The sequence below is a fragment of the Trachemys scripta genome, chromosome 2 (genome assembly GCF_013100865.1).
Source record: "Trachemys scripta elegans isolate TJP31775 chromosome 2, CAS_Tse_1.0, whole genome shotgun sequence".
Taxonomy (NCBI): domain Eukaryota; kingdom Metazoa; phylum Chordata; order Testudines; family Emydidae; genus Trachemys; species Trachemys scripta.
In genome coordinates, this window is record NC_048299.1 from 258,826,437 (window position 1) to 258,839,229 (window position 12,793).

Genomic DNA, 12,793 nt, shown 5'->3' on the forward strand with positions numbered 1-12,793 from the left:
TTTTTCAAAATGACAGATAAATCTGACCTGTTTTGAAATAGTGTATGATGTCCAGAGAGGCATCAGGAATGTTTCACTGTAACCACTTTCAAAGTCTTGGTGATGTAAGATATTGTACTTGGTACGATAAAGCACTGCAGGACGTCCGTACAGGAGGTGTTTCTCTAGAAATTGGAGGAAGTTACATTAAATTACATGTAATAACAAAGAAGAAAAAACCCAGCCAGAATCAATGTGTTCAACACATGCCCATTTAAAAAGGCAAATCCCCTGTTTAGCACCCAGTCTAAATAACTGAGATGACTGCTACAGAAATACAGTAGTTTAGACTTCAAAAAGAAGGATAAAAAGGAGAGAAATTCTTCCCATCCCATCCATCTCCCAAACACAGAATGGCAGTGGAACTGCTCAGATTCAGAATAGCCATGGGGGAGGGTGACCAGATAGCAAGCATGAAAAATAAGGATGGGAGTGGGGAGGTAATAGGAGCCCATATTAAACCCCCACCCCCCCAAGTATCAGGACTGTCCCTATAAAAAATTGGGACATCTGGTCACCCTAGCCTTGGGGTGGGTGGCTCAACAGAGGAACTACCAGACCTGCAGCTCCATTCTGGCATGTGAGCAAACAAGTAGTCCACAAGATGCTGGGCTCCCCTGCATACAGAACCATGCTCCTCCAGAAAGCAGTGGTGAAACTTGACAAGAATGTCAATTTCAGCCAGCAGCTATGAGTCCAGGGAGCCTATTCATTTTTGGAAACAGCCTGCGTCAGTGTTTCTGAAGTGATTTTTCAGGAAGAGGGAGGCGGATTTGCAGTTTGCGAGAAATTACAAAAAAAAAAAAAAAAAAAAAAAAAAAATCTTGGTTTTGTTCTGATTTAGAATGAAACCAAATTAAGAAACGTCAACATGTCCTGCAAACCAGAAATCCCTAGTTTTGGCCAGCTCTAGCTTAGAATAAGTGTGATTCAAGTGTTTCGTGTTGGATTAACAAATATAGACAACTTAAATATGATGATTGAAATCGACATAGGTGCTACAGTAGCCACTTTCTGAAGACATGTACAAGAACAAATGTATTCATAGTATACTAAGAAAAAAAACTGAAAAAAGGTTGAAAGAAAAAAAAAAAAAAGTTATAACCAAAGCAAGATTAAGGTTTCAGGATGCCTGCAAGTACAGTGGTACCTGTTTGCTGTTACCATTACTTGGTACAGAATGAAATATTCCTTCATTAATTAGCAGAAATTGGTTTAAGACAAAGTTGTAGTAGCATGCCTCCCATGCACTACTGTTAGATTCCATAGTGAAAAGAAAAAATCAATTCTGTTTTTGATGTGGACATTGGTTTAGTGACAGGCATAACAGCAGAATTACAGGTAGTTAAAAATGTTAGACCTAAATTTCATCTGGTGCCTTATGCTTTATGATAACAACCTACAGAAAAGTAATTAAACTTGCAGAAGCAGGGAATAATTTTACTTGTAAAGAATGATCTGCACAATTGTTTGTATTACTAGAATTAAGGAAAGGGAAAGATTTACGAAAGCTATACAAAAAGACCGCAAATGCCTGACTGGAGGTAGCTCAGGATCCAATTCCAAAAAAACCCACAAGATTTGCTAAAGTAGCAGGGAAACGTTTACAAAGCTCGGTCCAGCTCAAGCTAACACACCACATGGCTAATGGAATTTAGCAAGATTCTAAAAGGAAATTGGACATTTATATTGATAAGAATATTCAGAGCTATTCTACTTAATGCTAAAACATTTGGCAAGGGACACAAAACAATATGCTTCACATTGTGAGCCCATCTCTTAAGGATTAGGATACAATTATCCTACATCTGTCTAACATGGAGTTGCTTGCATCTTCTTCTGACCACTATCAGAAACGGGATGCTGAGCTAATGAACTTTAGGTCTGATTTAGTAACTGCCAGACTACGCTTCTAAAATCTACACACAGAGACACTACAAGTGCATGAGTTTACTGTATTTTAGAAATTCTCATTAGTTTGAATGTTGGTTGATTTTAAATGTAGTAAACCACCACTGAAAATGAAGAAAATAAATGTTTATTAACCACCATGTCCTTACCTTCTGTTCCTTTGACATGAAAGCGCTTATTGAGTTCATCCAACTTGTTCTTTATAAAATTTAAAAAAAAAAAAAAAAAAAAAAAAAAAGTGAAAAAGATTAGCAGCTGAACCATAGGAGCAGGCGACCAGCTTGGCTAAACAGTGAAATCCTTGCTGATCTTAAACACAAAAAAGAAGCTTACAAGAAGTGGAAGATTGGACAAATGACCAGGGAGGAGTATAAAAACATTGCTCAGGCATGCAGGAGTGAAATCAGGAAGGCCAAATCATACTTGGAGTTGCAGTTAGCAAGAGATGTTAAGAGTAACAAGAAGGGTTTCTTCAGGTATGTTAGCAACAAGAAGAAAATCAAGGAAAGTGTGGGCCCCTTACTGAATGAGGGAGGCAACCTAGTGACAGAGGATGTGGAAAAAGCTAATGTACTCAATGATTTTTTTGCCTCTGTCTTCACGCACAAGGTCAGCTCCCAGATTGCTGCACTGGGCAGTACAGCATGGGGAGAAGGTGACCAACCCTCTGTGGAGAAAGAAGTGGTTCGGGACTATTTAGAAAACCTGGACGTGCACAAGTCCATGGGGCCGGATGCGCTGCATCCGAGGGTGCTAAAGGAGTTGGCAGGTGAGATTGCAGAGCCATTAGCCATTATTTTTGAAAACTCATGGCGATCGGGGGAGGTCCCAGATGACTGGAAAAAGGCTAATGTAGTGCCCATCTTTAAAAAAGGGAAGAAGGAGGATCCGGGGAACTACAGGCCAGTCAGCCTCACCTCAGTACCTGGAAAAATCATGGAGCAGGTCCTCAAGGAATCAATTATGAAACATTTAGAGGAGAGGAAAGTGATCAGGAACAGTCAGCATGGATTCACGAAGGGGAAGTCGTGCCTGACTAACCTAATTGCCTTCTATGATGAGATAACTGGCTCTGTGGATGAGGGGAAAGCAGTGGATGTGTTATTCCTTGACTTTAGCAAAGCTTTTGATACTGTCTCCCACAGTATTCTTGCCACCAAGTTAAAGAAGTATGGGCTGGATGAATGGACTGTAAGGTGGATAGAAAGCTGGCTAGATCGTCGGGCTCAACGGGTAGTGATCAATGGCTCCATGTCTAGTTGGCAGCCGGTTTCAAGCGGAGTGCCCCAACGGTCGGTCCTGGGGCCGGTTTTGTTTAATATCTTTATTAATGATCTGGAGGATGGTGTGGACTGCACTCTCAGCAAGTTTGCAGATGACACTAAACTAGGAGGCGTGGTAGATACACTAGAGGGTAGGGATCGGATACAGAGGGACCTAGACAAATTAGAGGATTGGGCCAAAAAAAACCTGATGAGGTTCAACAAGGACAAGTGCAGAGTCCTGCACTTAGGACGGAAGAATCCCATGCACTGCTACAGACTAGGGACCGAATGGCTAGGTAGCAGTTCTGCAGAAAAGGACCTAGGGGTCACAGTGGACGAGAAGCTGGATATGAGTCAACAGTGTGCTCTTGTTGCCAAGAAGGCTAACGGCATTTTGGGCTGTATAAGTAGGGGCATTGCCAGCAGATCAAGGAACGTGATCGTTCCCCTTTATTCGACATTGGTGAGGCCTCATCTGGAATACTGTGTCCAGTTTTGGGCCCCACACTACAAGAAGGATGTGGAAAAATTGGAAAGAGTCCAGCGGAGGGCAACAAAAATGATTAGGGGTCTGGAGCACATGACTCATGAGGAGAGGCTGAGGGAACTGGGATTGTTTAGTCTCCAGAAGAGAAGAATGAGGGGGGGATTTGATAGCAGCCTTCAACTACCTGAAGGGGGGTTCCAAAGAGGATGGAGCTCGGCTGTTCTCAGTGATGGCAGATGACAGGACAAGGAGCAATGGTCTCAAGTTGCAGTGGGAGAGGTCCAGGTTGGATATCAGGAAAAACTATTTCACTAGGAGGGTGGTGAAACACTGGAATGTGTTACCTAGGGAGGTGGTGGAGTCTCCTTCCTTGGAGGTTTTTAAGGCCCGGCTTGACAAAGCCCTGGCTGGGATGATTTAGCTGGGAATTGGTCCTGCTTTGAGCAGGGGGTTGGACTAGATGACCTCTTGAGGTCCCTTCCAACTCTGATATTCTATAAGCATTCTCTGACATCTCATGTTCACTATTTAGCAAAGCAATACTAGCACTCTACCACCCTTATTGTGAAGGACACATTACACTAAATATTCCAAAGGGTATGAAAGACTCAACGGCATGAAGGATCAAAGGGATACTTAAACGTTAGAGCCTCCTTCTCTTAAAGGGAGAACATGCAATATCCCCCTAACCTACAGTACAAGATAATTATCCTTAATGACACCAGTATGAATAAATCCATGAGTCTACCTTGTCATCACATGTACAGCCCAAATCAAATTCAGATGCAGAAAATGCAGCTACAGGATAGAGCGGCCTTGCAACTTCATCTGGCATGGTCGGTTTAAATGCATTGCTCCTCAGCAAGTGATTTAAACTTCCATGGGTTCCGTTATTAGGAGCGGGCTTTAATCCAAGCAGATCTGACAAGACATCAAACACAGCAGGGTTCTAAAATTGTAACTGTACTACATTGTATACATCAGTACACAGTGCCCATTTCCTAGATGGTTAGAAACAAAACACCAAACTACTTTATACCCATGAAGTAGAGAGAATTACTTTAAATTTAACCAAAGAACAGTACTAAGCCTTTGTCCACATCAGAGAAGCCTGTTTTGCAATTACACAGTGTTGGAAATTCCCATGATAGGAACAATAAGATTTAGTATTATAGCTAGGTGGAGAAACTGCTACTACTACTAAACATTTTTATTACCGTAACTCCTAGGGCACGTATACGTGGGGGGTGGGGAGGGGCAGGGAAAACACCTGCAGCAGCGAGTGTCAGAGCCCAGATCAACTGACTCAGCTCCTTAGTGTGGGCCCCGCGAGCCTAAGAACACTCACTCGGGGAGGTGGGAGGGGTCAGAGCCCAAGGGGGGGGGGGGGAAATCAACATTGCTATGTTTAGTCCCATTGTGCCAGCCCTGCAAGACCGAGTCAGTTGACCCAAGCTCTGAGACTTGCTGCCATGGGGCGGGGGTGTTGCAGAGTAGATGTACCCCTAGAGGCTCCAATGAGGATCAATGCCTTAGAGGGTAAACCTGCAGCGCGCTTGGTTAAACCTGATAGTGCTATCAGTCTTAAAAAATACTAAAAGTCAAACTGATATACAGCATTTAACATCCCCACTAAAACATTTTTTTTTTGGAATCTTTCATCCAGGATTTCCTGGTACTGTACAAACATTAAATAAGCCACATAACACCACCGGAAAGTTCAATATTGCACACATTTGGAGAAGAGTGAGCAGACACAATGAGCTGTTATTGGGATTTGCACAAAGGGACATCATGTTAACGACGATAGTTCTGTTCCAGTGTGATCTCTCGACTGGTTCATATCTGAAAGGAAGTGTGGTCTACTGGTTAAAGCAGGAGACAAAGTAAAAAATGATCTTGGTTCTATTTCCAACTCCGCTATTGACTTCTGAGACCTCAAGACCAATTAACCTCCTCATCTATAAATGGGAATAATTATATAAACACACAGATGTGTTTCATGTTTATAAATTAATATGTGCAGCTTCTTTTGAAATCCTCAGATGGAAAGTTTTACTGTAAAAGGAAATGTACATTAAAGACAGGATCATTAAAATTATATTCATGCATTGCCATACCTAGCTTCTCTACTTCATTGCTGCAGTAAGAGTTTTGAAAACAATTATCGCCAACAAGAGGCACAGTAGTGGCAAAATAACGTCTGCACTGCCACGCATGGGATGCAGGGGCAGAAGCCCTCTCTGGGCACAAGTCTAGCTCCCAGGGCTAATGGAGAACGGACACACTAGATTGTAGCCCTCTATATTTGATATCCGAGGAGCTGCCAGCAGAAACACAATGTGAATGCACTCCAATTGTTGGAGCAGAACAAACATAGGCCTCTGTGCATTCTGTCCTTCCATCCAAAGGGCAAGCAACAGTGCAGTGCTAGGGGAGAAGGCAGTGGCCCAGAACACAAGCATAAGTTGTGCCTACACCAACCTCTGAAAGCTTTGTTGGCAAAAGTAGTTTAAAAATGGAGTAGCTTACCACACATAATGTTGTAAAGTTCAATATTTTCAAATGGAGGTACTTTGGTCTTGTGCTTGAATGTGGGACCATAGCCTACAAAGACAGTCTTCAAAGAAGAGAGAAACAGGGTAAAAGAGGAAGTTTGCTTTAACTCTTTAAAAAAAAAAAAAAAAAAAAATTCTAAGACTTCAAGTTTCTCCCTCCAACACACACACACACCCACACCCTCCCCAAAAGGTTACTTTGCTGCTTATACCTGCATACTATTGATCTTGTTGTCATATCCGTGATCGCCATGGAAGAAGCATTTTCCTGATAGTTTCTTATAAACATCCATGGATTTCCTATATTGAAATGTAAAATCATAAGAATTATTGCTGACCTGGCAATGTAGTTTCAGAAGATTAAAATTTAGGCTGTGATTTTCAAAAGGAGTTGAAGGGAGGTAGAGCTTAACTCCCTTTGAATGTCATGGGGATTTGGGCACCTAATTTCTACAGGTTCCTTTGAAAATTCCAGTCTTAACAAAACACACACACACACACACACACACACACACACACACACAGAGTGAAGTCATCTCAATTATACAGAAACTTTGCCCTAAACTATCCCAGAGCAGTTCACGAACTACAATCATTCTCCACACCGGAGTGGATGCACCAGCAGTACACATTACCATACCCAAATGAAACTCTAGGGGGAAGTTAGGTAGGCAGTTCTCCAAAGAGGACAAAAAGGGTTATAATTTTGAAATGTATTAAAATGTTAAATGGGAATTCATTTCTCTCTTTCCCAATGATGCTCCCTCAGCATTAAATATATTCCACTAAGGAAACGATGGATTTGGACAAGCACATGGGTCCTCCCATTACTCTCAAAAGTCTTAAAACTGAATTTTGCTCAGTATTTTAATAGGTGTATTGTGTCATCAGTTCTTAACAGAAATCCCCATTGACAACTATGAGTGTTTCTGCTTAAACGGATGGCGCAACGTAACTTACTACTATGCCATTATTTAAGAGAATGAAAAACTTGAGACATCACCTGTCTGGGATGTACTTGAAAAGAAACCAATGCATATGAAATAACTGACATCAGCTATTGTTAGCCTTGGGTAACGTGCCATTCCCAGGTAGAAGCCCTTCCCCACTGGGGACACCTACAGATTGAAGCTGTTTAGGATCATGTTGCCCTAAATCAGTAGCATTCTAACAAATGCTTCTCAGAAAGTCAGAAAGCACCTTTTTAATAAATTACAATGCTATTGAGTCCTTTTCACCTGCTTACTCTTTCACCTTGTGGTAAGCAAAGGAGAAACAGACCTGGAGAGAAAATGGGAGAAACTCGAAAGGAAGAGAAACATATGAAGAAAGTAAGTGGTAATCATAGAAATATAATGACTAGCTTTGTTACACACTAAGATTTATGAGCAGCATCACAGGGGCTGCCTAGCAGTCCAGTGGGCTGCCATCCTAAAAGTCAGTTTGTACACCCATTAGATGATGTTCTCTCAGAGAGTTGGCTTTTGTCCTCAAAACTGGAAGTGAAGCAATCAGATCTGTAACTATTACAGAAATAGTCTTTTTCTGGCTATGAATATAACATGAATTACAGTTACATTAACAGAAAAGAAGGATGCACTCATTAAAAGGTAGCTTTTAAGAGCTGTAGCAAATAATGCTGCCAAAGTTTGAACTGAGATGAAAGGGGAAAAAATCTTGAGTAAAATATTCCTATTACCTCTCCTCCCCATCCTGTATCTAGAGCAGTTTGGGAATCTTCCAACTGTATTCTTTTTGGGGGGGGGGGGAGAAGAGGGGGGTGGAAAATGATGATTGTTCTAAACCAAAACTTTTTGAGGGAACATACCAGTTTTGACAAACAGCTTTTGTCAGGAAAGGTTTCACAGGCCAAAACCAGACACATTGACCCCAGAATAGCCAAGAGCCTAGTGGTTATGGCACTCAACTGGGAGTGGAAGACCCAGGTTCAAGTCCCTAGTCTGAATCATGAAAAACCAGGAAAGGAGGTCATGGGTTCATCTGGATGTGGAATAGGAAAAATAGAAAATAAGAAACATTCTATACTCCAAGTTTTGCAGAACAGGAAAACTGTCTCCTGTCTAGCGCTACATGTATCAATAAAAATTGTTAAAATGGTAGGCCTAAAACCAGAATTTAATTCTTTGAAATTTGAGAACCATCATCAGAAATTGTAGAAAGACGACTTGTCACCTTGCCTACTGGAATTGCATCCAGTCTGAAAAAGCAATTGGGATTTCCCATTCACTGCTTTAGTAGAAAGATCTTTGCATAAATACAGGAAGATTAGCACAAAGTGTCAAAGACACTTATTAGACAGACAAGGTGAGTATCCTGGGACTGACACAGCTACAACTATACTGCATGCAAATACACTTATGACACACTGACTGGCAGCAACATATTTGAAAGAGAACTACCAATTCTTAAAGTCCATCACAAGATATGCCAAGAACATAAATCTGTCCTGTTCTCTACCAAAAAAATACACTGACTCAGCTTTATGAATAAAGGACTAGCTGTACTCGATTTAATATATCATTTTATCAACAGATCAAAGGAACAAACAGAAGATATTTTAAACACAAAAGGATGTTGACAGTAGAAAAGATGCCTCCTTTTCTATTGTCTTTAAAAGCAAAGTAATGGTATAAACTGCCTGCCTCTCTAAATAAGATTATTTTTTTGCCTAATTGCTAAATAGCTTAAGAATATTCAAAACTGCCAGTAATCAAACTAGAGAAGGCAGAAAAGACCAAAAAGAAACAAACACACACACACACACCACAGTTTACCTTGCCACATGCCATCTTCTGTCCACCAATAAGTGGATATCCTCAATTCTTCTGTTGTAAGCATAGTGCAAACGCTTGGGAAGGTGCTGTTTCAAATAAGGTTTAAAGTGCTGGTCTGGCTTTCTACACTGAAAGATAATTGTAAGAAGCTATATTGTTTTAAGTCATCATCACTAGTGTGGCTTCAACCACACAATCTGCTTGATTTCAGAGTTCAAGGTTACGTATAGTAGACATATATCCCAGATCTTGCACAACAATTTAAAGGACCATATTTGTATCAGTACATTATTTATACAATGCTTCCCTAAGGACAGGTGAGTTTTGAATTATGTTCTATGCACATCTGACACATTTGTTCTCGCTACAGAGTGTTTTTGCAAAACTCCACCACATTTTCCTCAGTGATATGCAAAACGGTTCATATCTGACCAAAGCTAAATTTCAGAAGACTCATGAATACTGAATAGATAACCTTTCAAAAAATATATTTAAAAGCAGTTTGGCTTCTACATTTGATAAATCAGTATATATTTAATGGGAATTTCATAAAAACAAGGTTAAGGTTGAGGAATATCAAATGGATTTTTACTGCATCTTCCAAGTACTACTCAAACGTTTACTCATAAAAAGGTTACTTTCCATTTCTGAAGGAAGGAATAAATCGGCTCAATTCAGGGACTCAAGACCATCAGGGACATTCTGGCTGTGTACTACCCAAAAGGGTTATAAAAGCTACTAATGCAGCAAACAGTGGAACTCATGACAAACATTAATCCCTACTCATGAAGGGCCCTATTTACCTCTCTATCTTCAGCCTAATGTTGGTTTTCTGACTAAAGAGTGAGCAGGGGATGCTGAATAAATCCCCAAATTAACATGTGAAATGAACAATATACTGTAGACAGATATAATATGCCAGTGCTAAATACTTACTGTGAGGTTGGCAACAATTACTTTAGGATCATCTGTTAAAAGAGACACAGACATAAAACAGTCATCTGTTTATTGGAGTTACAAGGTAAGCACGCTTTTCAGGAGTCCAGGCTCCTTTTAAAAGCTATCCTATCTTAGCAAAATGTATTAGATGATGTGCAATAATACACCTTTAATGTGCCTTTCCTTAATTACCCAACATTTTTATAGCAGCATTGATCAGTGTTTTATACTTTGGACCTGAAATTAAATAGTCCTAGAAATAAAAATTTTAAACTAACATCTTGAAAATCATCTATCTAATCTAACAAGTAAACAGTCATATCTGAGACTTTGCAAAATCTTTCTGTAAGAGTGTTTAAGTGCAAGAATAAGCATCTTTATAAGCAATAATTAATAAGAAAGCTGTGGTTCTTTTGGCTGCTTTAGCATTACACACAGCTGAATAAGTGACTAAATGAAATAACTGAAAAAACATTCTGGGCAAGCCTTGGGACTTTACTCTATGTAAGCTGTACTACCACTTGGACAACCCACATTAAATTCTCAGTCTCACTTCTTCCAGGGCCAGCAAACAGCATTTCTCAGGCCCCGGAGGAGAAAACAGAGTTGGAAGAAAATGAAGAACCTTGTCTCTCAACCATATTATTTTGGCTGCTTAAGGCATGATATTGATTGGCTTTGAAATGAGTCACATTCAATCTCAGGTACAATTCACAGGCACATCTATTTCAAAGATGCGAGAATGAAGGTAGTGTTAAGCCATGAAATAGTGGAGGAGGGAGAAAAGAGTTAGGTAATTTGCCATTTAAAGTTCTGTTCCAAGTCCCAGGAACGTGCCTATTTATTTTGTGTTTGAATTGTTCATTTATAAGCAATTACAAACATTCAGGGAGAAGAGGATAGAAAGAGACCCATAGAGGAGATGAATGAATGCAAATGGAGGTGAAAAACAAAACAAAACCCAGAGGCATTGTGCCAGGGATTAGCGAGGACAACTGATCTTCTCTTTGGAAGTTCTCACCATGCCCCAATCAAAGAAAAAGAACTTGCTCAACATCAGGGAAAACTGAAAGAATGATTTTCCTCATGCTATTTCAGTCCTCTTTGCTTAACAGTAAAATATGGTGCACCTAATTATCTATAGAACTTTAATGTGGTAGTGCTTGATCCTACTCCTACCGAAAACTGAAGCAAAATTCACTGGAGTCAACGAAGGGACAATGGAGGCTTTTTAAAAATTCTCCATGGAAGATACACAAAAATATTCACTCATAGGAGATAATAGGTAATGGAGATAATGGGAAGATCTTTAAAAAAGTTGCAACTGGAAGTTTACTAATAGTTTAGGTAGAATCTACAAAGAAAGAATTTAGTCTTTATGGTAGCCCACCAAAATCACAACACTGTTTATTTTTGAGTGTACTGTGAAATACTTGCAGGTTATGATGTGAATATTCATTTTTATGCTCTAAAAAGCTTAAGATACACATCAGTGAAACACTGGTATTTGAAAACAGATCTTTACACATGTCCTTTAGACAAACATCAGAATTCATTTGTTCATAGTTAAACCTTTAATCTAGGTACTGATTTTAACATGTACCCATTGGCTCTGATGTACTTTTGGATTTTGTAATCTTGAAATATCTCAATCCAGTCTTTGCACAACCAGATACATCTTCAAGAAAATTATCCCCAGAATGTTTCAAATGGTCTCATAATTTAGAGCTCCAAGCAACTTCTTAAAAGCATGTTGCAAAATACCCAGATTTTTCATATACTATCACTGAGCCCATTTGCCCAAATTCACACTTCACAGTTTTCTCTTACCCACACTCTGCCTTAGCTGTGCATGGCTGCCAAATATCTAGTGGCGACTCCAGACACCAGCGCTCTACCTTAGTTAAGAGTTGCAGAATCTTGGCCTCAGTATAGTACGATACTTGTATAAATCAACTTACATTTCAGATTATTATTAGATCGAGGGCGAATGCGTCCTAAAGACCCAGGCACCAATACGATATCTTCTACATTAGTCAGGTAGTTACTCAAAAATTCAGTTCTTTCACAAGTGGTGTCCTCCATTCCTGTGGAAGGGAAATAAGACTCCTTTAATAGAGAATTATATTGTGAAACAAGCTTATTTCCTAAAATATAGGCATCAGTCTCTGGATTCAGAGAAACCGTTTGAAAACAAAAATGTCTTCTTTATATACTCATTCTATTCCTCTCTTCCTAGCAGGTAACCTAACCTCAAGTTTATGGAAAGACTACACTCATGAATTAGTCATCAAGAGTGGTCACTGAAACTATTCCACCTGCCAAGGAACTGTCAGACACATGGGACACCTTTGTTTTCAGCTTTCACCAACATCAAGCTCTTTTAGTTAATGTCTTCTTGATGGCAGCACTGATAATCACCAACATTAGATATTGTTTAAGAACCAAATTGTGGCTGGTGCTTGCACCTATGTGCACAATAAAAATGCCAGTGTCAGAGCAGCAATGCCAGCCCAGGGAGCGTACACTTGTTATACATCCAGTTTTAACTCACAGAAGAACTAAGATCAGCTCCTAGTTTCAAAGGAATTTTTAAAATACAAATTTAAAGAGAAAAGCAACAGAGGGTCCTGTGGCACCTTTAAGACTAACAGAAGTATTGGGAGCATAAGCTTTCGTGGGTAAGAACCTCACTTCTTCAGATGCAAGCATCCAAGCATCTGAAGAAGTGAGGTTCTTACCCACGAAAGCTTATGCTCCCAATACTTCTGTTAGTCTTAAAGGTGCCACAGGACCCTC

At 39.9% G+C, this 12,793-nt stretch overlaps 1 protein-coding gene across 3 annotated transcripts in view; it reads right to left on the reverse strand.

The window, feature by feature from the left end:
* ENPP2 (ectonucleotide pyrophosphatase/phosphodiesterase 2) overlaps positions 1-12,793 on the reverse strand; it is a 98,538-nt gene that overhangs the window by 12,963 nt on the left and 72,782 nt on the right. For all 3 annotated transcript variants that reach the window (XM_034763518.1, XM_034763517.1, XM_034763519.1), the window contains 8 exons: positions 11,956-12,081; positions 9,992-10,023; positions 9,056-9,183; positions 6,473-6,560; positions 6,235-6,322; positions 4,451-4,623; positions 2,100-2,148; positions 28-164 (listed from right to left, as the gene is read on the reverse strand). In XM_034763518.1, coding sequence (XP_034619409.1) covers positions 28-164; positions 2,100-2,148; positions 4,451-4,623; positions 6,235-6,322; positions 6,473-6,560; positions 9,056-9,183; positions 9,992-10,023; positions 11,956-12,081 — 821 coding nt within the window. The remainder of the gene's footprint in view (positions 1-27; positions 165-2,099; positions 2,149-4,450; positions 4,624-6,234; positions 6,323-6,472; positions 6,561-9,055; positions 9,184-9,991; positions 10,024-11,955; positions 12,082-12,793) is intronic.